This window comes from Peromyscus eremicus, chromosome 1 (assembly GCF_949786415.1).
Source record: "Peromyscus eremicus chromosome 1, PerEre_H2_v1, whole genome shotgun sequence".
Lineage (NCBI taxonomy): Eukaryota > Metazoa > Chordata > Mammalia > Rodentia > Cricetidae > Peromyscus > Peromyscus eremicus.
Genome location: NC_081416.1, coordinates 76,736,559 through 76,760,715, shown reverse-complemented (window position 1 = coordinate 76,760,715; position 24,157 = coordinate 76,736,559). Strand labels below are relative to the sequence as shown.

General features: G+C 46.2%; 1 protein-coding gene across 2 annotated transcripts in view; it reads right to left on the bottom strand.

The window, feature by feature from the left end:
- Positions 1–24,157, bottom strand: part of Xpo6 (exportin 6) — a 107,138-nt gene that overhangs the window by 2,420 nt on the left and 80,561 nt on the right. For both annotated transcript variants that reach the window (XM_059267208.1, XM_059267206.1), the window contains exons 13-23: positions 21,476–21,635; positions 19,595–19,687; positions 14,669–14,813; positions 12,582–12,728; positions 11,721–11,910; positions 6,554–6,709; positions 5,523–5,637; positions 5,223–5,394; positions 3,812–3,973; positions 1,288–1,386; positions 907–1,137 (exon numbers count right to left, since the gene is read on the bottom strand). In XM_059267208.1, coding sequence (XP_059123191.1) covers positions 907–1,137; positions 1,288–1,386; positions 3,812–3,973; positions 5,223–5,394; positions 5,523–5,637; positions 6,554–6,709; positions 11,721–11,910; positions 12,582–12,728; positions 14,669–14,813; positions 19,595–19,687; positions 21,476–21,635 — 1,670 coding nt within the window. The remainder of the gene's footprint in view (positions 1–906; positions 1,138–1,287; positions 1,387–3,811; positions 3,974–5,222; positions 5,395–5,522; positions 5,638–6,553; positions 6,710–11,720; positions 11,911–12,581; positions 12,729–14,668; positions 14,814–19,594; positions 19,688–21,475; positions 21,636–24,157) is intronic.

The following is a 24,157-nucleotide window of genomic DNA, read 5'->3' as shown; positions in this document are numbered from 1 at the left end:
CACGCCTTTAATCCCAGCACTCGGGAGGCAGAGCCAGGTGGATCTCTGTGAGTTCGAGGCCAGCCTGGACTACCAAGTGAGTTCCAGGAAAGGCGCAAAACTACACAGAGAAACCCTGTCTCGAAAAAAACCAAAAAAAAAAAAAAAAAAAAAAAAAAAAAAAAGAGGGGGCAGAATGGCCAGAAACCTGAGCCCGGTATGTATGGCTGCAAAGAACTTTATTCTGCAAAGTTCCAAAGATGGTCTACCACGCAAAGATCAGGGAGGGCTATGGCCACATGATGCAGAAAGGGGGCGATACAGAGCTTGACAGCCTAGAGCAGCAATGGCTCCAGAGTCATCAGCACCCCAGCTGCCACATCACCCCCAAGTGACTTCCCCTAGGGGTCTCAGTAGCACAGAGGGTGAACATTATGAGGGTCCTTTGAGGAGTCTGAGCTGCACCAGTGCTGGGTTGTGAAGAGAGACAGGAAGAGTCCAGGGCAGCCAAGCAACAGGGCCATCTCTGGGGGCCCAAAGCTGTACCAATCTTTTTAGCCTGCCTGAAAGTCAGGGCAGAGGGACAGTATGGTGTCTTCTAGACCACCAAGAGTGCAAGCCCCATAGGAGGCAGAGATGTGTGTTGAGGGGGTGGGAGATGTGGACAAAAAAGTTAAGATAATGTGTTGCCTGCTGGGTCCTGTGACTTCTGTGGCTGAGACAATGAACATGTGAGTTACAGGAGCCAAGTCCCAGAGAAAGAGTGTGCCCTCTACACCCAACCCCAGCATCAAGTTACCCAGGTATTGATGATAACCTACCAGAGGGTACAACCATGCCAAGACCTAGATGGGCCCCTCACTAATCAGACAACAGGCTCAAGAACCCACACATGTGTTCGCTTATAGCTTGGCCTTTTCTCCTCACCCGATCCATCTTGAAATTTCGTCCCAGCACATTTTTCTGATTGGCATCCACACCATCACAGCTGGTCAGGAACTCTGGAAGGAAGGCTGCAAAGAAGCCATCAAAGTCGACAGAAGCCATGTTGTAAATAGCAATGCCAATCTCCTCTTGTAGAAGGTCATGAGACTTATGAACCAGGACCTGGAGCAGCACATTCACAAACTGGAACAGCATAGTGGTCCGGAAGATCTTCTGCAAGCAGAGGAGCAGGAGCATGGGCCAGGAGGCTCACTGAGACTGGGGTTACCCTAGGCTTAGTGTGTTCCCCAAATACTCCCCAGGCAGACTCGGCCCAGAACTCTCAGATGAGGAGGAATACTTCCAGGAGAGAAGGGCACTTACTTTGTGGTATAATTTCTGCTTGGTGTTCAGAGTCTCCAAGTAGAAGAGATTTTGTTTGAACAGGTGGATGTCAGGCTGAAGAAAGGACTGTCCAAAAGCCTGGGGAGTAAGACTACTATTTAATAAACAGCATTTACGTTCCCTGAAACCCAATCCTCCAGGGCCTCTATCTATGTCAGAACCAACACTACGCAGCTCCTCACTGGATGGCTAGGGGAGGCAGCAGTCTCAGCTCTGCCCAGTAGGGCAGACCTCTGCAACGTAACCCTGGTGTCTTGGCACCTGTGCCTTCTCATGGGCCTCAATTCTTAGTCTGGTCTCATTTATACCTTCTAAAAGAAAATGCTACAACAGTGGTTCTCAACCTGTGTGGGGGTCTTGACCCCCACAGGATTGCATATTAGATATCTACATTACAATTCATAACAGTAGCAAAATTACAGTTATGAAGTAGCAATGAAAATAATTTTATGGTTGGGGGGTCACCACAATATAAGGACTGTATTAGAGAGTCACAGTGTTAGGAAGATTGAGAACCACTGCTCTAGAATCTCTTCAAGAGCACATCTTTGAAGCAAGACACCCACACTAGTCAAATCCTTGAGCAACTGAGCAGACAGCACAGCCTGCCTGCCTGCCTGCCTGCCTGCCTGCCTGCCTGCCTTCCTGCCTGCCTGCCTTCCTGCCTGCCTGCCTTCCTGCCTTCCTGCCTGCCTGCCTTCCTGCCTGCCTGCCTGCCTGCCTGCCTGCCTGCCTGCCTTCCTGCCTGCCTGCCTTCCTGCCTTCCTGCCTTCCTGCCTGCCTGCCTGCCTTCCTGCCTGCCTGCCTTCCTGCCTTCCTGCCTGCCTGCCTGCCTTCCTGCCTGCCTGCCTGCCTGCCTGCCTGCCTGCCTTCCTGCCTTCCTGCCTTCCTGCCTTCCTGCCTGCCTGCCTTCCTGCCTGCCTGCCTTCCTGCCTTCCTGCCTTCCTGCCTTCCTGCCTGCCTGCCTGCCTGCCTTCCTGCCTTCCTGCCTTCCTGCCTTCCTGCCTTCCTGCCTGCCTTCCTGCCTGCCTGCCTGCCTGCCTGCCTTCCTGCCTTCCTGCCTTCCTGCCTGCCTGCCTGCCTTCCTGCCCGCCCGCCCGCCCGCCCAAGCAATCCTCTACAGGGAATCTCGTGCTCCTTAGCGCCCACAAGTCCTCAGAGGTTCTCTCTCAATCACTGCACACGTTGGGGCTGAGCACCAGCACATCTGTAAACTGCCTCAGGATGTCTAGGAGGGAGAGCTCTACTAGTTGAGGAGCAAACTGAAGCACATCCCCGACACAAAACTCCCCACTCCGGTACCAAGGGATCACAGGGATAAGGGAGGCTGGCAGGCTACAGGAAGTGGCTACTCCATCCCAGGGCTGCACGGCTGTGCAAGGAATCTTGTCATCACTGCTGCAGCAGTGGGATCTACTCCTAAACATCAAGCTCTCTGAAGCTGGAGTGAAACTCTCTGGCACTGTAGGACTTGAATCAACAGAGCACCATCACCATTAAGGTGTAAGACATTTCCTTTGGCCTGCAATGTCTCCTCACACTAGCTTTATTCAATCCTCTTCCTGTGTTGGCAACCACTGCTGATTCTCCATCCCTCTGACGGACGGGTCAGGGGCTGGGCAGAGCCTTTCTTCTGGCTTCTTTCACCTAGCAGAGTGTAAGTTCATCTCCACTGTAGTAGTATGTCTTTACTTCTTTGCCACTGGGTTTACCCATTCACAGCTAGTGAATATTTGGACTGTTTTGGGTCTAGAGCAATCATGAAAACAGACACAAGCATCTGTGTACAGGTGGTGCGAACACATGCTGTCAACTGCTAGATCATATGCTCAGCTATATATAACATTATAAGAAACTGCCAAACTATGAGACTCTTTCAAAGTAACTTTTATAAGCTCCAAGTGAGAGACCAGTCCTCAGTCAAAGAAGTCTACATACACAAAGCTTAGGGGAGCAAACACTAGAATACATTAAGCCGAAGCCCTGACAGGGCAGCATGGTTGGAGCCAGAGTGCCCTTTCCAAATGCAGACTGCTGGGCTCTCCAGAGACTCCTGGCTCACCAAGTATCCTGTAAGCAAGAACCAGGTAGAGCTTGTCACCCTGGCTCAGCCTTCAAGTGTTCCAAGGGCTGGAACTACACATGTCACCACGCCCAACAGATTCCTGCTTACACTGCTCTTAAATGAAGGGAATGGACATGGAGCACATAACCACTGGTGTTGCGTCCTTGGTGTACACTGTCTTGTTTATCACACAGTTAGTTTGCGAAACTAGCAGTACTGACCCCACTTTACAGATGAAGATATTGAAGCCCCAAGAAACTAACAGGGGCAGAGTTCAGTGTCAGCCTCACACTTGCTGCAGGGCCACGATGGAAGAAGTGGGCCACATACTTGAGAAAAACCCAAGGGACATGGGCCAAGGATGCAGGCAGCACCCAGAACAAGGCCCACTTGCTCTTAGGACCCATTGCAGCTTCACAGGCAAGCCCTCCACCTTACCTGCATGATGGCACTGAACTGGGGTTCATTCTCCATCTGCTCCTCAGCAATGCCCCTCTGCACGCTAGCCAGGACAGTAGACTTGAAGAAGTACCGCCAGTTGTGATGGAGCGTTCGAAAGAGGAGCTCAAACAGCTCAGCCTTCACGTCAGGTGACGGGCGCTGTAGAGACAGCCACATGGCACTACACTTCCTTTCATGCAGCTTGGGGGCCTCTTGGCCAGTGTAGGCCACCACAGAAGTCTAAGAGGCACCAGATAGTAGCTAGCTAGTATTCAACGTTCTACCCACACTTCTGCCACTTCCCATGCAGAAGGCCCTGAGTCCTTGGAGGGGGCAGTTCACCCAGGAGTGCTTCAAGAGACACATGAGACAACATTCAGGTGAGTGCCAGGAGGCTCTTTCTAATGAATCACTCAGCTTTAAACACTAGGAAGAAGGGACACAAGGGCAAAGACAATGAAAATGTGACTTTTCTATTCAGGAACTAGCCAGTTGGATTGTTTTTAATCTTCCAGGTTGGGTTGACCCCTCTCCCAGGATGGAAACGGATAGCATGGCTAGCATGCTAGCTTTAAGCAACCTGAGAGACTAACAAAAGCAAGATGCCCTAAAAGCAGCACTGCTACCCAAGAGAGGCAAGTCTGAAGAGCACTTAGGAATCCGAGAAATCTAAAGGCCTCCCCGTGGAGGCAACAGGCTGCACTAATTGCTGCCTGGGTGCGGCTCCTTTTCCTGTAGCCAGCATCAGGATTCTGAGAGAGTAGGGGTCACTCATTGAAGCATGATTTCCTAACTCAAACCCAAATGTCCAAGTGACCAGTGAGCACACAAGCCACATTATTGCCAACACTGCCGTAGAATTCTGACTGTCAGCTATACAGCCATGTCTGTTTAGGACCCAGTGCCCTAGACTTTGGTTGTGGGGACAGCTACAAGATCAGCTCCTATTTCCCTAACCATTGCAGTAACATTCAAGCGGCATCTGTATTTCCTTTGGTTCTTGCTATGTAGTTAGTGTCTGTCACTTCCCCAGACCACGAAAAGTTCTACCTGAGTTGTCACCAAGAACTTGCTTTTAGCAAAAGACTATTTACAGGAGAGGGAGAGAAAGAAAGGTCCTCTGGAAGAGCAGTGTGCACTAATGGTGAGCCATCTCTCCAGCTGTGAGTTACGAGCATTTAAAAGTCCTAAGTATCCAGAGACATTTATTCTTTTTATTAAGTATTCTTTTTTTTTTAATGTATGTGTATGCACAATGTGTTCTTTTCTTGGAGGGAGGAGGGACCTCAAAAATTACTTGTAAGAGTACTGAAAGAACTCACAAATGAGATCTAAACACAAGGTGCTTTCCCTCCCTCCCTCCCTCCTGGTAAGGAGGCAGCACAGAGACCTCCCTGGCCCCACCTACCTCAGCAATGATGGGGTACACCTGCTCCATGCACAGCGCAATAATGCTGGGGAGGAAGGGCTTGAACACCTGGCCAGGCTCCTGCACCACCACCTGCAGGATCTTCAGGAACTTTTCCACCACCCGGCAGCCAGTGCTGCCTTCATGGAGGATGCTCTCAGCCAACTGTTCTCTGCAGGCAAGAGAAAGCCACAGATAACTCAACAACTGATTCTTCTGGAACCAGAGGACAAGCAATGCATTTTGCAGCCAGGCTTGCTCCTGGGATCTGAAAGGCCTGGGCAGCAGGTGTATGGTTACCTGGTAAACATGTTGAGGAAAGTCTGTATGATCTGCTCTGTGAAAGGCACACCCATCTGTACTCTAAGGCCTCGAAACAAGGTGAGGAAGAAGCTCAGCATCTCATCAGTCACATCTGAACGAAGGACAAAGCCAATGGTCAACACCATGCGTGCGCACAGGGACCAACGCAGCCGTGGCCTCATCAATTTTCCATACACTCTGCACTGCATCTCTCTCTAATGCGCCCCACTGAAGAAATGTCCCCAATACCATCAGAGCCAATGACAGAAAGTGGAAAATGATTAAGAGCCTGCTGAGAACACAGCTCAGCTCCTAGGGATGGCTGCTTGATTGCTCACAGCAGGAAATGGAGTTGTCTCATCTTGAAGCCCAGCGTATTGCTCTGCATCCAGCATGGTCAGCACTCTCACTGAAGATGAACCACTTTGTGCTCACGTCCAAGAAATTATCCAACTGGGTCAACACCTGAATGCCTTGGCATTTCTCTCTAAGACCAATCATCCCTGTAGTAGGTCAAGGTTAAGTGGCTAAAAGTAGATAATGATGTAGCACTCAGGTCACACTGCCCTGGGCTACTAAATGAATTTATTGATTCTGGTTAGTGTGGTTTCATATCTAGATCTCATCATATCCAGATCTCGTCTTGCATGGGACATTTTGGTTCTTACCACACTAATGTGTTTACAAGATGCTGTCATTGCATCTAAGCTACAAAGCCCATGCTGTCTAACACTGACAAGTCCACTGTAAATGCTCTCAGCAGAGCCAGACAGGTACACTCAGAGTGACAGAGCAGTATTGGTCAGTGATAGTGACACTGACAACAGCTGAAGAAAACCACATCAGCTCTGCTCACCTTTCCAGACTCTCCAATGACAGCACACCTTTGCCTTTGTCTATATGCTTCCCTTCACTGAGCAAAGGCCAGGGGCTTGCTCTGACCTGGCATGTTCTACAGCTGTAAGTGGGTATTCTGGCCCTTGTGAACACCATCCATCCATGAGGCAGGCCCCTGAGCCAATTCTTACCTGATTGATGGATAAAAGCTGGAAAGAGGGCCAGGGAGACCTGAACAGATTCCTGCAGTGACTGGTAACAGATCTGTCGAGACTTGGTGGATTCCCCAGAGATATTCTCCACAATGTCTTCCAAGACACTAAGTGTCTGGTGAATAATCACTTTGGCTGCAAGTCAAGATGAAGCTGCAGTTACGTGTTGTCTGAGACACAGCACAATTAGAAAGAACATACACAAGGGATGGAAGAACCTTGCAGAGGGAACACCAGGAAGACATTCACACAGAAGGAAGTCTTGCTAACCAGTAGAGATTACCCCTATTTCATTATATGACCCCATAAGCACCATGTCTCTCGTCTTCCTTTTTTACCTCCAAGACTCCAGTTGTCTGCCTGTCTGAACACTTGGGCTTATGCCTTTTCCAGCTTTACCCATTAGCAACAAATCAAATAGGCTGGGAGTATAGCTCAATTGATAAAGTTCTTACCTAACATGCACAAGGCCCTGAGTTCAACACTCAGCATCACGTAAAAACTGGGTATGCTGGCACTTACCTATAATTCCAGCACTCAGGAGGCAGGAGTAGAAGTCTGAAGCCAGCCTAAGCTCCAAGAGACCCATGCCCACTCCCTCCACAAAAGATTATTGTCCAAATAAACACTGATGAGATGACTGGTGGGACAAATGGTCTGTAGTCTGATAATATGGATGATCATTGCATATTACTGGCAATATATTTAACTCTAACAATATACTGACATATGAGTTCACACTGTGATTCTTCACAGCACAGGGAAACTGGTGGCAATAACCAGCCAACATTCAAAGTGAGAGGCCTGCCTGACTGCAGCAGAGAGAAGGTCAGTAGCCAGCTTATACCCTGGGTAGGATTCTAGTCAGGCCCCAAAGACCCATCTTTGTGGGGTTGTTGTGAGGGTCTGAGGCAAGGTTTTGGCAGGGCACCTGGCATACAAAGTCTAAGAAGAGAAAGCTGTCACCGTTCTCTTGCATGAATGGAGACTGACTCAGCCCAGGCCTAGCAGGCTCAACCTTGATGAACTCCATAGACTGGTCCAGACTGAGACTTGGAGAGCCACCATCAAACTAGTATACTCTGGGCTGTTCTGGGCCTCACAAAGCCCACTGGCTGCTAGGGGTGGGTGGGAAGGGTGGTGTTAAAGCTTCAGTCAGAGGAGGGTATGGGAGATAGAAGACATGCTTAGGAAGTGTGTGGAGTTGGTTCTGTTCCTCTGGTTTAACTAGCTGCTGAGCTCTGCTTTCCTCATCTGAAACATGGCCAGAAATACCCCCTCGTGGGACTGAGAATGGAAGCCAATGACTCACAACAGGCTGATCACTGAAGACTGGAGACAGTGATGTAAGAAAACAATCGAAAGACACTCACACTACTGATAAGAAGTCACCACAAACTACTGCAAACTCAGGGATTTTGATAGGGCTAGGAACCCACGAAGGAGGTACCACAGTTGGAAGACAGTGTGGTAGTTTACATGTATATTTGGCCCCCGTAAGCTCATTATGTGTGACCTTGTTGGAGGAAGTGTGGTTTTGTTGGAGGAGGCTGGATGACACACCTTTATTCTGAGCCACACCTTCTGTTAGAAGTGTGTCACTGTGGGGGTGGGCTTTGAGGTCTTTTTCTTACGCTTCACTCAGTGTGACAGTCAGTCAACTTCCTATTGCCTGCAAGATGTAGACCTCTCAGCTATCTCTCCAGCACCACGCCTGCTTGCATGCCACCATGTTCCCCATCATGATGGACTGAACCTCTGAAATGGAAGCGAACCACCACAATTAAATGTTTCCTTTATAAGAGTTGCCATGGTCATGGTGTCTCTTCACAGCAATAAAAACCTAACTAAGACAGACAAGGTACCAGAAATGAAGGACAGGGTATTGGGGAGTCAAGAGACAAGAAACTGGCCTGTCAAGGAAATTTTAAAAAGGATCAACGTTTATATACCAAAATATAGAAGAAACTGAAAGCCCTGTAAGTGTATGACTGTGGCCTTCCCACAAATAGTACATTATAAACCATGAAAGCCAGGCAGATGGGACATGTCTGTATACTCAGCACATTGGAGGCAGAGGCAGGACTATCAAGAGTTCCAGGACAGTCTGAGTCATACAGAGTCTCTACTTCAAATAATATAATAGTAATAATAAATACGACAACCCCAAACCATTAAAGAATTTATTTTCAAAAAGCAAGAGACAATGAGAAAAAGTGGTGCAGGGCCCTAGCTCCAGCCATTCAGACTTCTAACTGCACCACCTTCTCAGGGGCCTCGGTGGACGCAGCTTTCCCAGACACTGCCTGAAAATCACATGACAAAGAGAAGTGATGTGATAAGAAGCACACACCACTCTATCTAATTTGGTGGGGATAATCAGGTACAACAAAATTAAGGAAAAGTCTATCAAAAACCCAAGTCTTGACTCTTAAGAAATGCCAAGGTCCTGAGTGACAAAGGCAGGTGCATTTCTGAACTGAAGTGGGTAAAGAGAAACAACAGCCGAATACAGTGCACCTGAGCTTTTAGAAAAACCAGACATTTTGGTAACACTGGGAAAACTTGTTAATGTGGCAAAAATGTTGCATGTTTTGTCCCACTGCTGGCCAGTGGAAACAGTCTTTGGTTCTAAGACAATGTCAACACCCTGTTTTATATGTATCTATAAAATGTCTAAATAACTATGTATATGTATAAACATCTGGGTTTTTATTAGAAGTACATTGGAGGAAGAAAACACCATGTGTCAAAGCGAGCAACTGTGAAGCAAGGAGAGAGGTACGCAACTGCTCTTCTCTTTCCTTCCCTGGAGTGTCTAATACTATACACAGTTCTTACTCCTGGGTTCTTGTTGGGCTTTGGTTCTTTATATAGGGTCTCGCTATGGAGCCCGGATTGACCTGCAACTCACTATGTAGACCAAGCTGACTGCAAACTCAGAGCATGATTCTTATTTCAACTACTCTGAAAATTTAAAGTTTTCAAAATATAAAGTTGAGCAAGGAAAGGGAACCCTTTTCTAAACATTAATCTCACTTTAAGAATGAAGGCAACGGAATATGCTTGAAGGCTCCAGAGAAGAGGAAGCCAAAGAAACCACATACACCAGGTTTTAAGGCCAGTGCTTATGCCAGAAACCATACCAGCTAACAGCCTCACACCCCCTTATCTGCTCTGAGGTTAAGTCCTGGCCATACAGCTTGTTCTGGCCAGGAACGTGTGCCAACCCTCCCCACCTGCCCTCCTACTGAGAGCTCACACTGGAGTGAAATTCACCAGTCTGTGGCCTTCAGTCCTTCCAGTCCTGAGCATGATGTGTGCTCAACATTCAGCAGGACCAAGGCTTAACTTCTTCCTTTGGCAAGCCACTACATCAGATAAAGTCGGGTTAACAGATGTCCTCTCCATCATGAAGCTAAAATGAGAATTTAAAAACTACTTTCTTTCTGAGTAATGCTTCAGGATAAAACAAGCACCAGACTTCAGAAACTGACACTGGAAAAGGCAGGTTTGATACCAGATATAAAACTAAGGCAAGAGCCTCATATACAGCACATTCCCAAGACACCAGCTACTCCATCTATGTGTGTTGTGTCACTTAAGAATTCTACACAGTAAAAACATGGATACAAGCATAAAGCTAAAACAACTGTTTTCCGTGACACGGACACAGCTGAGACGTAGGAGTTCCCTTTTTCTTCTTTAAGTTGTTCTATTTCAATTTTTAATATAGAGTATGTTAATATTCAAGTTATAAAAACAATCTTTGGGGGGCTGGAAAGATGGCCCAGTGAGTACGAGAGCTTGGATCCCCACAGCTACATAACTTGCTGGGCATGGGTGCACACGCAGCGGTGACCCTGCACTGAAGGGTCAGGGACGGGACCACTGGGGCTTACTGGCCTCTAGTCTGTCTGAAAACATGTGAGCTCCGGTTCAGACCTTGACTTAAAGGAGCAAGACATAGTAACAGAGGGCGCTCAATGCCTCCTGTCTCTACAAGTGTACACTTGAGCACACACACCACACTCACACATCACACACACAAAATGGTTTAAAGGAAAAAGCCACAATTCTTTTAAAGAGAGCACTTAGAGAGCAGGGGGTATGTGCCATTGCTACATAAGCATGAGACCCTGAGTTCTATCCCCAGAACCCACAGTTAAAAGCTGAGCATGGAGGCACACACATGCCCCAGTGATGAGGTCTCGAGACAGGCCAGCACTTGGTGCTCACTGGTCAGCTAACCTAGTCTATGTGGTGAGATCTAGAAAAGCAGTCTCAAAAAAAGAAAGAAAAATGGTGGTTAAAGCAGGTTACTGTGAAGCACATCTGTATTAACAGTGCTCGCTCGGGAGGCAGAGCCAGAAGATCCTAAGTTCTAGCTCAGCATGGACTATCTGAATTCCAAGTCAGCCTGGGGTAAACAATAAGACCTATCTCAAGCAAACTAACAAAAAGAATACTCTTTAGTACCATTTGCAATATTTCACAAAGCATCCCTGCTGACATCATTCTATAAGCAACACCATCTAATAGTGTTTCTCTGTATAGCTTTGCACCTTTCCTGGAACTCACTCTCTAGCCCAGGCTGGCCTCGAACTCACAGAGATATGCCTGCCTCTGCCTCCAGAGCGCTGAGATTAAAGGCATGCGCCATCAACGCCCAGCCCATGTTTCATTATTCTTACTGTAAATGTATTTTATTTTTAAAATATTTTGATATTTGTTATTTTCAAAGAAAATTAGATCCTTTTTACATGAACTAGAATTGTTTCATTTTTTTCCTCGTTGATGTAAATAATCACACCTCAGTATTACTTGTGAAGACACATGTTCTTCCAAACCCTCTGAAATGTTTCTATTTGGAAAAGCTTAAAGCTACTCAGCAGACAGTTCTGAAGCACACTCTCCTGACAAGAGGGGACCTGCTCTGTTCAGACACACAGGTATCTGAAATGGGTTCAGTCAGTCTCAGGCTTGTGGATGGACAGCACCACTGGCAGTGTCGTCCACAGATGTCTTCTTGAGGTGTCCAACAGTAAGCTAACAGGAGGAAATATGTCCACAGATGCACAGATAGTTTTCCTACAGAGTAGTCATGGCACTATAAGCAAACAAAGTCACCTGAGGAGCTACTTACTGTCATCCAGCGGTACTTTGCTCTGGGGGGCGGCAGCACTGGGCTTCAGGCTGTGGTAGTCCCGAGAGAGTGCAGAGATGAGGCTGGCATGGTTGATGGAGCGCAGGGGCCACTGCTGCTCACTCTCAGGAAGATTTGGCCATGGAAGGAGCAAGGTGTTAGAGAGTGCACGGCAAACCAAAACCTGTGCCTGGAAGGAACCCAAAGGCATTCATCAGAGGTCAAAGGGCAAGCAAAAGCTGGTAGTCAAGATCGACTCTGCCTCAGGTCCTAGGTGTCTTTCTTTCTTTTTTTTTTTTTTTTTAAGATTTATTTATTTATTATGTATACAGCATGTATGATAGCAGTCCAGAAGAGGGCACCAGATCTCATTACAGATGGTTGTGAGCCACCATGTGGTTGCTGGGAATTGAACTCAGGACCTCTGAAAGAGCAGTCAATGCTCTTAACCTCTGAGCCATCTTTCCAGCCCCTAGGTGTCTTTCTTATAGCCTGGCCATCCTCTAACTTTAAGGCACCCAGGCAGGAAAAAGAAACACAGAGGTATCCCCAAGTCTGGGTCTCAAGATACAGGGTCAGCCTCAATGAGCATAGCTAGTATTCACCCTGCTCCATCTGGCATCCGAAGCCTCACAGAGAGAGAAATCTCACTGGAGGCAAATGATGGCTCTGTGCATGGACGGGGAAGAGCTTTCCCATCTCAATCAGGATTCTGGCTGTGAGTAGGGGACAGTGAGTCAGTTGTGTCAGTGCTACCCGTGGCTTTCAACTTGAATGTAAAAGCAGAAGCAGCCTCTTTTGCCTCAGCTTCCCCGGGTCTCAGCCACAGAGCTCCGGGATTCCCCAGGGAGAACGTCCTACCTTGTCTGCCAGGCGCTGGGCAGAGGCATCGATGATGCTGTTGAACACCTTCTGCACCGCAGGGATGCTGATGAGAAAAACCGGCCGCACAGTGGTGGCTACTGAGACCAGTAGGTGGCATGCAGACAGCAGCAGCTTGTCTTGGACCTAGAACAGAGACATGTGACATGTTGTTGCCTTACTGTATCTTCTGTGGAGACTGGTATTGGAGAAACTTTCCTGAGGCAGCAGCAGCAGCTAATGACTGCCAAACTGTACCATTCACTGAGGGAGTCTGCCACGTTTCCCCTGATGACTCCCAACAAGACTATCGTCTTCTATCCCACATCTATAGCTCCTGCCCTGCATCACCATCACTTCTTGTTCCTTCTTCCCAGTCACTCCTCAACTCATACACATCCATTAAACCACACGGCGTCCTTACTGGCATGCTGTCCAAGTCTTCCCTTCAAACATAGTATTCTTCAATTCCCTGCTCTGGCTCCCCAAGAAGCCAAGGTCTCACTCAGCCCTTCCTTCCCGCATTTTATCTTATCAATCTCCTAGTCTCTCCTATTTCTTTCACCTCATCATGCCTAAAAAACTTGGTTCAAATCACTGGCAGCTTCAAATCCATAAAAGAAAAGCTATTGGAAAGGAGTGGTTAGAAACTGGCCTCAGCCTTGACTGTGTTAAGCACACTCTACAGATGAGCCATGCCTGCACCTAAGAAAGCTTCCGAGTAAGGGCCAAAAATGAGTAGGATGGTGAAACACCACACCAAGAGTCAAGGTCTGCAGAATAATTTAGGAAGGAGGTATCATGGTAATTTCCTAGAATCACAAAATATTTCTAAACTGTAACACCATAATCTCTACTTATTCTAAGGAAATTACATAACAGGATAAACATATTCTTGAATCTATGTATTTCAGAAGTATTTATTAAAGACAGGGTCTCATGTAGCCCAGACTGGCTTTGAACTTGCTTATATAGCCAAGATGACCTTGAACTTCTGATCCTACTTCTATTCCTGAATGCTGGGATTAAAGGCATGTACCACCACCACCACACATTTTCAAGCAGTGCTAGGGCCTGAACCCAGGGCTCCATTCACATGGGGCAAGCACTCTACTAATTGAGCTAAATTCCCAGCACAATTTTACCTGCAAAGTAATCAACCTAAAAGTGGAGCAAGAGCTAGGTCAATTATGGAACATACTCCTTATGAGCATCAAAACTTTTTAGAAATTTATCATTACACACAGCAGGTTTACGGAAGTCAACATAGCTCCATTAGAACAGAATGCCTGGATGTGCAAAGACAGTAAGAACACCTGAAAGCTGAATGTACCTCATGCAAGTTAACAGTCTTCTTGGGCAAGGACTTACTAGACTCTGTCCATCTTATATAGCTATAACCTTTCCTTATCAAGTTCTCTTCTGGAACCCCACTATAGGCCGTCTAGCATTTGTAGAAGAGTAGACATAAAGGGAGCATCCTTCTGTCCATGAGAAAGTTAAAACCCATCCTCATAAGCAAACAGCACTGGGCAGTATGAAAACTCAAGTTGCTCTCTGCTAGGAATAAACAGCAGTACCTCTAGCTATCTACAAACTCTCTGTAAAAACACAGAAGCATGTCTAGAAGGATTGCCACCAGTCCTGACCACGTTCATCCAGAGAACAATGTTGTTTCAAGGAATGAAATCAAACAACAACAAAACTTTTTAGTTAACAAAACGGAGCAGGTACTTTCACCGTAAGCAAAACCCAAGTCACACCTGAACATGTGTAGACTGCAACTGAAAAGGGACATAAAGGGCTGGCAAGGTGGCTCAGGGGGACAGGTCCTTGCCACCACAAACCAGGGCCTAGCAGAGTGGAAAAAGAGAACCAGTTTCTATCAAGTGTTCTCTGATCTCCACAGGCATGCTGTGGCATTTGTGCACGCCTGTGCACACACAAATAAATAAATGTAATAGAACAAAATTTTTAAGGAACATGAAATACAGATGTTATCACCCAAAGTCTGGACATTGTTTTGGTTTTATGGTAAACAGGACTAAGGAAAGGACAAACAGGTACAGTATTTTCTGTCTCAAGACCTTGGTGCTGATGAGAGGTGTGATCGCATCCATGGTGGTAGAGATGAGTGTCACAAACTGCTGTGTGTTCTGTCGATGGGCTTCACTGCAATACTGTGCCAACCAATGGGAGTAGGCCTGGAGAGCTGCAAGTGACTGGGCATGCCTGCAGAAAGGAAAGAATCAGTGATCTGAGGGCCACGTGAACACAGTGGCATGAAGTTGTTTCCGTAGGGAAGAAGACAAGCACCCCATCCACTGTGCAGGACATTCCAGGACATGGTGACAGTGTAGAAATCAACCACCTGTATATGATCACCACTGTTGAGAATACACAGGGCAGTTCCTAAATACCTACCGGATCTTAATCTTTCTGTGACACTCAAGTTTATTTAAGAAGATGACAAACGTAAAAGGAGACATGCTAACTTAAAAAATAGTAAAAATTAACTGGGTGGTGGTGGCGCACACCTTTAATCCCAGCACTCGGGAGGCAGAGTCAGGCAGATCTTTGTGAGTTTGAGGCCAGCCTGGTCTACAGAACAAGATCCAGGACAGGCAGCAAAACTACACAGAGAAACCCTGTCTTGAAAAAAAAAAAAGCAAAAGCAAAAACAAAAAAATAGTAAAAACTTTACAGTCTTAGCTGCAGACTACAGTCTAGGTGAGTAATGGGTATGATACAGCTCTGACAGAAGATTCCAGAAAGTCTCCCTCACAGAATCCATCTGCCTGGAGTGTTCAGAGTGTTCTGCCTGGACTTCTGCAAAGGCTGCACTGGATCACACATTAGCAAAATACACTTTTAGTTGTGACCCCTGCACTCAAGGCTGGGGTGAGAATAAACACTCTAGGTTCCAAATCAGCCTGAATCACAAAGTGAAACCCTGTTTAAAAACACAACTAAAAGCGACCAAACAAAAACCCCAAAACATGTCCGGCACAGTGATGCATATCTTTAATCCTAGCTCTTGAAGGAAGCAGCAGGCTTATTTCTGAGTTCAAGGACAGCATGGTCTGTATAGCTAGTTCCAGGTCAGTCAGAACATAGAAAATCCTAAAAGCTCACAACTCAGTAAGATGATAAACAACAGAGGCAAGGCAGCAGTTTAGTTCAAAACACTGACCACACAGCTATATACAACTTCTCCTTTTCTGCAGTCACCACTAAGCAACCTGAGTGGATATTCTGATATGACCTACATTCATAGTTCCCCATGGTGTGGGCACCATTAAGACCCTTTCTTGGTCACTGTTAAACAGATGATTCTTTAAAAAAAAAAAAAAAAAAAAGTATGGCCAAATGGATTATTTTTACTCCAAATAGTATAATCACTGTCATTTTTAATTGCTGATCAAGTCTAACTAGGAACACTCCCTTCAAGCCAGCTCCTGTGTGTTCTTGCATATTCCAGACACATTCAGGAACCACTTCCTTATTTACTGATTCTACAACACTCCCCAGCATCATCCTGTCCCAAAACAATACATTTTCTCAAAGGAGTTCTGGTTCCTTTTAGTGGAGAAATTACATTGTTAGACAGCAAGGCATAAGTGTGAGGAGCAGCATTAAGTGCCACAGCTTCTAGAACCTGCCTGTGGACATAGCGAGGGTGTAGACAGACATCACTTCACATTCAAACAGCATCAACAATGCCCCACGTGCCTACTGACATGACACAAGAGGAAAGACATCACAGGATGCAGCTACCTTGGTGCAAACACGTAATAAAAGCTTAAACAGTGAAGAAAAATTTGCCAACTCTGGTCTGTAGGATATTCTTTAAACAGTAAACTCAAGGTCTGGGGCTCCAAAATGTCTGTCTGTCTCTTCCTTTCTTATTTAACTAGGGGCTATTCTAGATTATGGGAGACAGATTTGAAGTTGAATCATGATTAAACCTTTAGTGCATTGCGGGGTGTGTGTGTGTGTGTGTGTGTGTGTGTGTGTGTGTGTGTGTGTGTACACTAAATATTAGCTTATAACTTTGTAAGTGCTGACAAAGGTAATACAGTTCTAGAGAATGGCCTTGTTCCTTAGGAGACAGATACCTAAAAGGATTTACAGGTGAAGTAACATGCTATCTAAAGTTTATTTTCAACTCACTCAACGACAACAACAAAAAGTACCTAAGTGTACAAAGACACAGAAAGAAATCCTAAAAAACAAAGGCAAAGATGGCCAAACCAATTCATGACTCCAGGCTAATTAGAGTATTTTATTCTGTGGGTTTTTTTCCTTTCCCCTTTTAAACCATATCTACAGATTTTTCAAAATCTGTAACTTTTCAAATAGTTGTTAAGAAAGAAAGGAACTAAGTAGCACAAAGTAGGAAAAACTAGAAATTCTTAATAGGCAGCTAGTTTATTTTTCATACTCAGAATCTACTGAGCAGTCCATCTTTTACAGAAGGTCTAGGTACCAAAACTAAGAAGAACAGCGAGTGAGCAAGGTCAGTGATTAGAGTCTGAGCATGCCAATTATCATAGTGCGCGCACACACACACACACACACATACACACACACACACACACACACACACACACACACACACACACACCCCTCAGAGCTCCTGGAGGCAGAAGGGGGGTGGCTCTCAAGCCTACAAACACCCTGTGCAAGGTATCCTGATAGTGGGCCAACTGGCATCTTGCTTGGGAGCTGGTGCACAGCTTTCTCTAGTTCTCAAAGAAGAAAGTAACATGTTTTAAATAGAAAATCCTAGTAAATAACTCTCTTCCCCCCATTGATTTAATTTGCAGCTGAAGAGAACAGCTCTTTTTGGTTTTGTTTTTCTTGAGACAGGGTTTCTCTGTAACTGGGGCTGTCCTGAAACTCAGCTCTGTAGATCAGGCTGGCTTCAAACTCACAGAGATCCACCTGCCTCTATCTCCCAAAAGCTGGGATTAAAGGCGTGCACCACTGCCACCCGGCTGCACATTTTCTATTAAAAAACAAAGTGTATTTTAGGCCTTGCACCCACACACTCCTAGTCAGCTGTGGCTGTGGTGTGGAAAGTGGCATAAATACTATGTAAATGAATGGGTATGGCTATTGTATTCCAATGAAACATGCTGAAACTGCAGGTGGGCACTGGTCTGTACTCAACTCCTGCCCTAGGCCCCAACAGACTCAGCTAAAAGACTTTCTATCTCCAAGCTGAAACAAAGAAGTTTATCTGTCTGTAAAATGCAAAACCAGAGTTGATAGCCAAGTTCCCCAGAGGGAAGTTTGAAAAAGCATGAGTTTCCTCTGCCTTATTCTTTACACAAAAGGTACTCTCAAGTAACTGGGTGCTAAGCACTACGTTTCTATTGGCTTTGCCCCGGCCCACTCTACACCTTCTTTTAAGTTTCTATGTGTAAGTCAGACTCTTCTGCTTACGCCTGAACGCTTGTTCTATTGCATTAACTGTTACCTAATCTAGGGTAGGGAAAAAGGTCTCTCAACTGTTGCAGCTTGGTCTTCTTACCACTACTTTACAGGTGGAAGAGGTGTGTGTATGTATGTGTGCCATGGGTCAGGATTTACCAGCCTCTGCTTTAGTCCACAGCAAGCCTCTTGGGCAGTGCAACAGAGATAAGGTCTTATTTACAGTCCCCAAATTCCATCCCTTCCAGGTCATTCTCTCATGCACTTCCCCCAATGTCATACTTTATCTGAGTGTCTTGAGTCAAGCGTCAAAGTAACCTGACATTCTTATTTAATAGACAGACATCTGGGCCCTGTGCCATCCTACCAAACTTAAAATCTGGAGGAAGATGTTTGAAAGCCCTTCTGTGCTCCACTTGCTTTAGAACATCTATTTTGGTTTGGACTAGCTGCTGGCTTACAGAGCTCCCACAGTCCTTACAATGTCCCCCCAATAAGGACAACTTTTGTTTGAAAACATTTGGTCTTTTGCCCTCAGTTCCTCCGGTATCTTCAGAACAGTCAAAGTCTTTGGATACTTTTAACAACCCTTTCCAACACAACTAAGCATATGTTAAGCAAGACAATTTCTGGAAAGTCCCTAGATTGCCAGGGGACCCAGCCATATGCTTGGTGGGTTGGGGTCTCTGCCACACCCCAGCCTCTGGGGAAGGTAAAGGGACTAAAGATTTCCCCGATGATATAACCAATCACTCATGCCTTCATACTAACCCTGAGGGGACCAGGTGAGCTGGGGAACCTCTGAATCACAGAACACATGCAGGTTTCTGGAGGGGACTGCCCAGAAAAGACAGGGAGGCTCTGAACCCCTCGAATACCTTGCTCTGCTCATCTCATCCAGCACTCATCTCTTATAACACACCTAGATGTGTCCTGCCAAGTTCGGAGACCCACTACAGCAAACTAATCAAACTTTCGGAGGAAATGTGGGCATCCCAACTTCCAACCATCAGTCAGAAGCACAAGAAGCACAGCTGGGGGCAACAGTTGGCACTGGAAAGGAGATGCAGAAGGGACACTCCTGGGGACTGAGCCCTCAACATGATGCTACAACCAACATCAGAACTGAGGTTAATTAGAGGATATTCAGTTTCTGGGGAAGAGCACCCTGCCCCCACGATAAAAGCATCTTGTATGAGATGGTTGGTTTTTGTCTTAATCCACCAACTCTATCAGTGAACAACCTGCCTGCAGGGTGAGAGACACACAGTTCAGGAGCTTCTGTGAATCCCTGTGTACCTTTCAGTCTCCTCTTCACCATGGTGCTCACTAGTTCCTAACTTCACGGCCACACTGTTGCCTCTTGCAATGCCTACCCCACAGAGCTTCATCCTTGGTCTCTTTAGTTTAACCAATTATATTCACCCCAGACATACATCTACTGATCTGTCTTTCTAGGGTCAGAGTTCAAGAGTGTCCCTCTATCTGTGGCAGCCACTGCTGTTCGCTACAGTCAGTTCATCTGCAGGTAGGGTCAACGTTTCTTGAGAAGGCAGTCACCACACTCTACTTACACATCAATGAGGTCAGGTTTCAACACTGATGGCACAGCTGTTTCAATGTTGTACAGTTTTATCTGAGATCCATACAGAGTAACTTTGACCAACCTGTTGACAAAAGAGTAGGTGAGAAAGGACATGAAGCTTGAGAGCCCAAAACAAACAAAATGGACAAGTTGCCAAAGAAAACCCCAAGGTTTCAGATAATAAACAAACAAACACACAAATAAAATCTGATCTCCAGTTCTTTCCAAGAAAATAGCCAGAGCTGTGCATTAAGGATTAATTACAAGAACATTTATTAAAGCATCACCACTTATATGTCAGAAAGTCTAAAAACAATGGCTGGTGAGATGGCTAAAGGTAAAAGGCACTTGCCACCAGGCCTGGTCACCAGAGTTTTATCTAGGGGAACACAGTAGGCGAGAACTGACTCCTCTAAGTTGTCCTTTAACCTACACACACACACACACACACACACACACACACACACACACACACACACACACACAGGCATACTCACATGTGCACACACAACAGAGGAAAGGTTGAAACAAAGAGTGAAAAACTACTTGTAAAATTTTCTTATTACTACATACTACCACGATTATTAATTTTAACTTTGTTGTTAAGGGAGTTAAAACCCTTAGTTATCTTTCGTTTTAAGCCAAGATGTAAATTTCTTTTTAATTCGGTATAAGCTAGGTGTCGTGGTTCACGCCTTTAATTCCCAGCACTCAGGAGGCAGAGGCAGGTGGATCTCTATGAATTAGAGGCCAGCCTGGTCTACAGAGTGAGTTCTAGGCCATCCAGTCTACACAGTGGGACACTCTCCCAAACAAAACAAATAAGAAATTTGGTATGCAAGTAACTCAGTTCTTAGGGTTGGTTCCTTGTATGTTACCAGTGATGAGACCAGCACACGAACTATAAAGCATCAGGCTTCACATACACCTACTCAGCTGTGAACCCAACACGTCCACCTGACCCACCTTCAGTGTCCAAGATGTTTAGGGGGAGGATTGGGCAGCTGAATGAGATGTTTCCCAGCAAACAGCTGCATTTCTCTCCAGGGACCCAAACCATCAACAGCCTATACCTCTAACATCTGCGGCCTACACGAAAAGGGATGCTGCTGTCTAGTGGAGTCTGCTCCCCTGCCCCTCTCTTTTTCATGCATGAATATGTATGTGCACATGTGTAAGTTCATGTATGTGGATCATATATCAGTGTGGAGGACAACAACCTTGGTTGTTATTCCTCAGGCACCTTCTACCTTTATCTTTCTTCCTTCCTGTCTTCTTCTATTGTTTTGGTGGAGAGCAAGCCTCTCGCTAGAATCTACTGCATAGGAGAGGCTGGCCAGCCAACAGACCCCAGGAGTCTGCCTGTCTCTGTCTCCCCAGAGCTGGGATTAGAAGTGTGTGTGTCACTGTGCCTGGGCTTTTTCTGTTTTATTTTTGTTTTTAAATGTTGGTTCTGAGGATCAAACTCAGGTCCCTCTTACTCAGTCCCAGTAGGGCTTTCTTGATGTTCCTTTATCCCATCAGAAAAGACACGGAGCTTGATTGTGCCTGGATTTTTCTGAGTCCAATACCATTTTTACAGCTACATAGAAGGTTGCCAATGACTAACAGCTTGGCTTGTGTTTACTGTTTGTTCTGTTTTATTTACCACATTAAGTACCTTATTCAAATCTCCCAGTAAACTACAAGAAACCTTTCCCACTGTTTTACAGATGGGGGCCTTAAAGCTCAGTACATCAAATGGCAATCTGCTCCATATTAACCTATACGTGGTATAAAAGACAAGAGGACACACAACGGTGCATGCCATCCTACCCTGAAAAGGAGAGCTGAACTCTGAAGGAGGGGCTGCATGGCACAGCCAGCCTACCTCTCCACGACTGTGAGAGCGTCGTTGAACCTTGCAGCAAACACATCCCCAGTGAAGTACTCGGCTAAACGGCCCACAGCCTGCAGCAGGGAGCTCAAGTCTCTCAGTGAGCAGTGCAAGCGCCGGCAGTCATTCTCCGCTGTGATGTTCAGCCTGTGTCCTGGAACACAACATCTCTTAGTTTTCCAGAGAAGAACAAGCTTTAGTGTAATAAACAACCATTCCAAACAAGCCAAACAGGGTAACCTAATAATGCTCCAACAATAAAAACCTTTAGGTGCTTCCCAGTACAGAAGAGCACATCTCGGGACAGCCTCCACCTACAACTTGATCTATGTTGCTCCAGGGACCCAGGGCAATGATGACAGACAGCCTGGTATATCCCCGTCCTCATTCCTTCTGATACTGGTACCGTTATGACATTACCAACTTACACACAAGGACATGCAAATGGGTGAGTCCAGTACATAACATGCCCACCATGGTCCTATGTCCAGGGCAGAGCTAGTGTTCTCTGTGAGCTCTGCATTCCATCCCAGGTTTTAGGCCAACACAACAGGGAAAAACGGGCACAGGATTCAGGTACAGTAGACAGTCCCCACGACTTTCTCACTATACCATCAACCCTTCCAAGCTTGTCTCTTCAACCTTAAAAATGGGGGAGCTACTATCACCTGACTCACTATTGGACAGAGTACATTAAAACCCTACAACCTACAGGGCATGGTTAAATTCTGTGATTATTATGGATCACAACGAGTTAAAGTTTTCTAAGGCCTGAAACTTTCTTACTTTTCAACATATATCCAAACCTAACAAGTATGACGCTAAGATGAATGACAAAATACCCTCAATTGGTCAGGCCTTGTCTTGTGGACCAGTCTCCTGACAGACACCCACAGAACCAGAAGGCAGTCAGGACTCTCAGTCTGGAGAAAGACCAGAGTCTGACAACGTGTTTATCAAACATGGGCGATATCAAGTAGGAAGTCATGGTTAAGGCCTAGGCTAGGGCACCTGCAATCCCACACTCCCTTAGCACTTTTCAAATCTGTGTCCTCCCAGAGCCACTCCAGGCCTTCACCACCTATCCCCTAACCTCCTCCCCTGGTGCTTGCTCTCCTGCCATCTGTTGTCTCCTTACTGACTTGAAACCAACAGCTAACATGGCCACCAGTCAGAATAAGTGGTCGTCTGCTGCGTGTTTGCACCTTTTTCCTAAACTCAGGTCACCTGAGAATACCATCATTCCCTGTTCCCTGGGGATCCTTGTCAACACCATCATGTGATGCATGATGGTGCAATATGAATCCCGTCAAGCATGCCTGCATCTGTGTAGCCATATGCATGACACTTTGAATAGAAAACAGCCCAGACAGGCTGTATATTTCATACTGTGGGTTTGAATAAAATGAAATTGCTGACATTTGACCATTTCGGACTGAATAAAACTAATTCTGTCTAATTCCATTCAACACATGTTCCATCCGTGGCAGTCAAAACTGCAGATGATCCTTTCCTGAGCCCTCTGCAAGGCGAACAAAGACGCAGGAAGTACCTCCAGCCCTGTCCCACTCCACCAGGAAATCTGCCTCCCCACCACAGAAGCATACACAGCACACAGGGGAAGGACTGCTGTGTACAGTGACCCATGCTTTCCCCTATTTGGCCAAGGCTTGGTCATCGGCAATCTTCGTCCCTGTCACTTCACAACCAACTGAAAGCCTACCGCATTACTGACTCCAGATCTCTCATAGGAGCCACACGCAGTAGCAAAGAACACAGAATGTCTGCGAGGTAGAACCTTTCAACGGAAATGCTACTACATACAGGATTAGACAAGCTTTTAAAGTACTCTTTCCTCACTAAACCAAGCTACCATGAAGCAGTCTAAAAAGTAGCTTCCTTGCCCAAGAGGTGAAAGGGTGAGGTATAAATAGGAGCAATTAAGGTATTCTACTCTGAGAGAATACATAAATCAAAAAACAACCTTCACGTACCAAATAACACAAATTTAAAGCTTTATATCCTGTAAATGCAACAATCTCTTCGGTAAGAAAGCTTGCGTGACTAACTGAAAGTTGATGGGTTACTCAGAGCTAAGGGAAAATCTCAATGAGGAACAGCAGAAGCAAATACAGAACAGGTCTGAGGAGAACAGCCAAGGCGGGGTCTCCGTGCACACCCAGGAGATGCTAACAGTGAGGGCAAAGCTGACCTGTCAGGGGCGTGAGGCACACAGCAGCTGACACGGATGTGCTCTGCCTTGCTTTTTACCAAAGCAGCATCAGCAGGAAGTTCAGCAGTAGCAAATATGCTAACAAAACAGTGCCTGGTGTGAGTGTGTACTGAGGGGGGGGGGGGGGGGGGGGCAGCGCCCCGAGCTGCACAGCTACCAATCACAATACACTCAAGTGTCAGAAAAAGTCAAATGAAGGGGAACTGTACCCGGCTCCTCACCACAGCCCACCAAGAAGACTGACAACATAGCAGGGAGGTCACTTGAGGGAGCAAACACCCATGGGAACCAGGGAACAAACTATTCAACATTTTCATCTTTTCAAAGAACCTTTGCACTGGAAACTTGGCTTCCAAGCTACCAGGGCATGGAGGAATGCTTCACAATGGGCAAGAAAATGAGTTTATTTGGCCTGAGAGGTTTCACCAGAAAGTAAGCACTGA